A 4,511-nucleotide genomic window follows, 5' to 3' on the forward strand; every position below is an offset into this window, starting at 1 on the left:
AAATGTCTTATTAAAAAATTTCAATTTCCGTTCATAAAAATTTCAATTCTTTGTATCTCTATTTTCTAAAACATTGAAATTTTGTATTCTAAAGTTAAAATTTTAATTTTAATCTCGATCACCAAACACCATACTTAATCTCACTCCGAAAACAAACCCAGCCATAGATATCAACTATAAAATGAAAATAATATAAGAATTCAGTTATACTCTCTATAATAAAGAATAGTAATCCATTATCTTTTTAAGATCAAATTGATCCCATAATTGTTTCACCACCAATATATATATATATGATGGAAACAAATTATTAATCCACACAAAGTTAGGTACAAACCACTCGTTTCTCCTAATAACTTAACAAAAATGTTTATGAAGCATCGATACTGAATTTAAAAGAAGAAACTTATCATCCAACATAAGGTTATTCAACTGTAACGACACTAGTACAGCTGCCAAAGAAGGTTGGAAGGCATTGCGTTCCTGAACTTGAATAGTCTATAATCCAGTGTCAATGCTCAAAACACCACAAAGAAGCTAGAACAATGTCCTTTTAAATGACCCTGTATAGAATAATAATTAAAGAAAAAACACACTAGCACAGACCCTTCACAATGACATAACTAAAAACAAGAGAAAAGGACCCTAATCTTTCTTGGTGTAGTGCCTAACAGCAAAGGCTAAGCCCAATATCAGGAGAGGAACCAGGAACTGCAAAATCTTGATCACAAATTCTGGAGTCTTGTCAGGGTTATAGTTAGCTTGCTGGGGTGGAATGTAGGTGCGCTTTAATGGGACAGTTGATGCATCAATCTCCCCTATGTAGTATTTGTCCATCATGTCTCTTGCAGAATCACTGTGCCCCACATCCTCAAAATCGGTGGTTGCATCTTTCCCTGTAATGCAGAGTAGAGTATTTCAACAATACAGTTATTTTTCGTGTTTTTAGCCAGGAATTTCCTTCAGTACTCTTGTTCACAATAAGGTATCAGTAACTGAGCAAGGAATTTCCTTCAGTACTCTTCTTCACATGAAGGTATCAGTAACTGTACCATATATGACAATTGTAAATTGATAATCAATTTAAGCATAATTTGAATGACGTTTATAAAGTTTTAGCAATTCAAACAGTTGATAGATACTTGTAGCCTTAAATTTTATTTCGGTACCCGAAAATGCTCCCTTTAGTGAGCATACCTGTTGCAGATAACAAAACTTCATCACCTCCAGGATGGTCGTCCATAAAAGGGGTGACATCGTAGACCTAATATGGTTGAAGCAAAAATGTGTTAAATGGCTGATATTAATAATAACATCATGATATACTATAGAGAGCTCTTGTGTTTTGGGGGTTCTTCAACCAGAGACAAAGTTCAAAGTTATTTATAATTTTCTTACAAGGGCCTTTAGCTTGAAAATCAGTCTTCTGAATATCAATAGTACTATCTCATGTAATGTTAAAATAGAGAAAATAAATTGCCTTCTACTAGTGTGTCGAAGGGAGCATTCAGATGCATAAACAAGCCATAACCCCAAAAAAAAAAAAAAGATGCATAAACAAGCCAAGAGGCTAAATTGATGTTATCGCCAACAAAAGCATGAAAGGCATTCAGATGACGGTATAAATAGTAATGTACATTGATCAAAGCTGCTACACAAACTAGTAATGCACATGCAAGAGGAGTATCTTCTTAGTAAAGCTTAATCAATGACATACAAGTAGGGGAACTCAAACCAAGTAGCAAAGCATCAGAAAAGTAGATGACAAAAGTAGGACACATGTGTAAATAATGCAGGCCAGAAACGAGTTTTACTCTGCAAAATATCACATATAGCCGGGGTTTTGGCATATGAGCTGAACAATAATGACAAGTGAACTTTTGTTACCCGGTCAATTTCATAAATAAAAATAAGATTCCGTAGCCATGTAAAAGAAAATGTAATCTTGTAAAAGTACATGAGGCAAACTCACGATAGGGATCTTGATTTGTTATTCACACAATCCAAAGTGACACAAACAAAACCCAAATAGATTTGATCAGGTTTAGAAAACCATGATGTATACAACCAAACGAAGCATTCCATTAAAAAAAAAGGAGTAAAAAATAAAAAAGTCAACAAATTTGACATACAAGTTGCATTTATTAATCATAGCCAGCAAAGATGATAAGATATTATATAGGTAAACATATCTCAGCTCACTATTATGTATACAAACATATTAAAAGTAATAATCCACAAGCAGCAGCATATGCTTGACATTTTTTCTCCCTAATTTCAATCACAATCATCCAAAGAAAATTCCTGTTCCTCCGAAAATAATAACAATAATAATAACCTTTCCATTAATAATAAGCCAGCAATCTTTGGTCTGATTGTGCTTTGCCACCTCTTCGAACTTGTGAATTTTTGGATCTGAAGCCATTTTTCCCCCCACTGCGACAAAATTCCAAACAAAAATAAAAACCTAAAACCCACAAAAAATCAAGTCAAAGCCACAGTTTTGAAAGATCTAAAGACTGAAAAAGGCAAATTCAATTATGCATTAATTCAAAGGAATTCGTGTAGGTCAAAGTACACTTACCAGAGCAGAAAGAAGAAGGAACTTCCTTTATGTTACTTTACAGATTCTGTGGAAGAGAAAACCCCTACTCTCTCTATTTCTTATGCCAATTGCCAAAAGCTTGAGAAATCTCACACTGGCTTTCGGTGAGAATTTGCTGTGTGCGCTTTATTATATATGAATTGGATTACAAAAATAACCTTGTGTTATATTCAAATTACATAATTAGACAACAGATGACAAATTGTACAGAAATTCTTAATTAAATGATACTACAATAAAACAATACAAAGCAAGAAAAAAAATAAAACAAAAAACAACCTACAGTAAAAAAAAAAAAAAAAAAAGTAGAAAATTTTAATCATGTTGAAAATTTGAATGTTTTATCTTTTTGAGTAATTTTTTTTTCTTGAGGCATCTCCTAATCTAGCAGTCGCGACAAAACATCTCTATTATTAATTAATAAATTAGTGCCTATATAAGATATGATTCAAATTTTTTACCTTTATTTTAAGCATAAGAATAAAAATTTTATAGTCTTATATAAATGTTTATTTTTTTAAATTATTTATTAAAAAAACTATGCTAAATTCTGTTTTCTGTTAAGATTAAATTTTTTAAAAAATAAAAAATAAAAAAATTATTATAGCCAATAAATTATAATTCAAAAGACATAATTTTTTCATTCTCACTTAAAAATTTTGAATTTTGAGTTTCACTCCTAATTTAAAAAAAATATATACTATAAAAGAAATTTTCGTTTTTATCAAGTTCCTTTGATTTACGTAACCAAAGAAAATATTAAAGCATCTGACAATGGTTTCATAATTTCATCTGTCTTTTTATCAAGTTCTTTTGATTTACGTAACCAATGAAAATATTAAGGCATCTGTCAATAATTTCATAATCTCATCTGTCAAAAAAGTTAGTTGTTCTCCTATGACTGTGAATCTCTAGTACTAGTAGTATCAAGTTGAGTTAGATTGAATTCTGAAAAGAAAAAAAAAATTTATTTATTTATTAAAAAAAAAATTTTATTAAAAAAAGTAAAATATTTGAATAGAAAATATATGAAGTATTTTTTCTAATTAACAATTCATTAAAAAAATAATTTTAATTTTTTTAAATACCATCTTTTTTAATTAAGATAAAAGAAGTTTTTTATTTCGAAAATACTTTTAAAAAAATTAAGATAAAAACACTAGGTACTTCCACAACTTAGCCTCAGCTCGAAGAAGGAATAATCGGATTGAGGCCTTAAAGATTCAAGGCCGATTAGTGCGGAATCAATCTCGGATTAAGGTTGCTATATAGGAGTTCTATAAGGAATTGTACCATCAAGAGCCATCACCAAATATAGGATTTCGAGACGGACTGGTAAGGCACATAACTGAGGATGAGGCAACAGAGCTGGAACTGATGCCGACTGCTGAAGAAATAAAGTCTGCAGTGTGGGATTGTGAGTCAACGAAAGCACCAGGGAGTGATGGGTATAACATGAATTTTATCAAGCAGTGTTGGGCAGAAGTTGGGAGAGAATTTACGGATGCAGTGATGGGGTTCTTCCATTCAGCACTGTTACCTGCGGGCTCGAATGTCACTTGGGTGGCGCTGGCACCGAAATTTATTAGAGCTACAGAAATAAAAGACTTCCGGCCGATCAGTATGGTGGGTTGTGTCTATAAAGTCATATCTAAGGTGTTGGTTCGGAGGATGCGGAAAGTGATGCCGGACCTGGTAGGTGAAACTCAAACTGCTTTTGTGCAGGGCCGGAAAACCCACGATGGGGCTTTGATAGCTTGTGAAACAGTTCACTGGCTAAGGTCGAGGAAAAGGAGCTCAGCGATAATTAAACTGGACTTTCAGAAGGCTTACGATAGGGTCAAATGGAGCTTTGTGGATATAGTGCTGCAAAAGATGGGCTTTAGCCAGAGGTGGCGGGGGTGGA

At 32.6% G+C, this 4,511-nt stretch overlaps 1 protein-coding gene across 2 annotated transcripts; it reads right to left on the bottom strand.

The window, feature by feature from the left end:
* Positions 1–218: 218 nt before the first annotated feature.
* Positions 219–2,850, bottom strand: LOC107605859 (cytochrome b5). 2 transcript variants are annotated; one of them, XM_016307787.3, is made up of 4 exons: positions 2,585–2,850; positions 2,339–2,436; positions 1,198–1,264; positions 219–896 (listed from the first exon to the last, which is right to left on the bottom strand). In XM_016307787.3, the coding sequence occupies exons 2-4, from the start codon at positions 2,423–2,425 to the stop codon at positions 646–648; spliced, it is 405 nt and encodes a 134-aa protein (XP_016163273.1). In that variant the 5' UTR covers positions 2,426–2,436; positions 2,585–2,850; the 3' UTR covers positions 219–645. The 2 variants fall into 2 exon arrangements, with proteins under 2 accessions (XP_016163273.1, XP_016163274.1); XM_016307788.3 differs by having other exon boundaries at positions 2,339–2,467; positions 2,585–2,711.
* Positions 2,851–4,511: the final 1,661 nt, after the last annotated feature.

Source organism: Arachis ipaensis, chromosome B7 (assembly GCF_059453495.1).
Source record: "Arachis ipaensis isolate K30076 ecotype BB chromosome B7, ASM5945349v1, whole genome shotgun sequence".
Lineage (NCBI taxonomy): Eukaryota > Viridiplantae > Streptophyta > Magnoliopsida > Fabales > Fabaceae > Arachis > Arachis ipaensis.

What these genes read in the sequence shown, in the direction of transcription:
- LOC107605859 (XM_016307787.3), bottom strand. Translation starts at nt 2,425, where the DNA reads ATGGCTTCAGATCCAAAAATTCACAAGTTCGAAGAGGTGGCAAAGCAC. An exon ending in GGCTTATTATTAATGGAAAG is followed by an intron (nt 1,265 to 2,338) that starts GTTATTATTATT and finishes CAACCATATTAG; the next exon opens with GTCTACGATGTCACCCCTTT. An exon ending in AGTTTTGTTATCTGCAACAG is followed by an intron (nt 897 to 1,197) that starts GTATGCTCACTA and finishes TCTGCATTACAG; the next exon opens with GGAAAGATGCAACCACCGAT.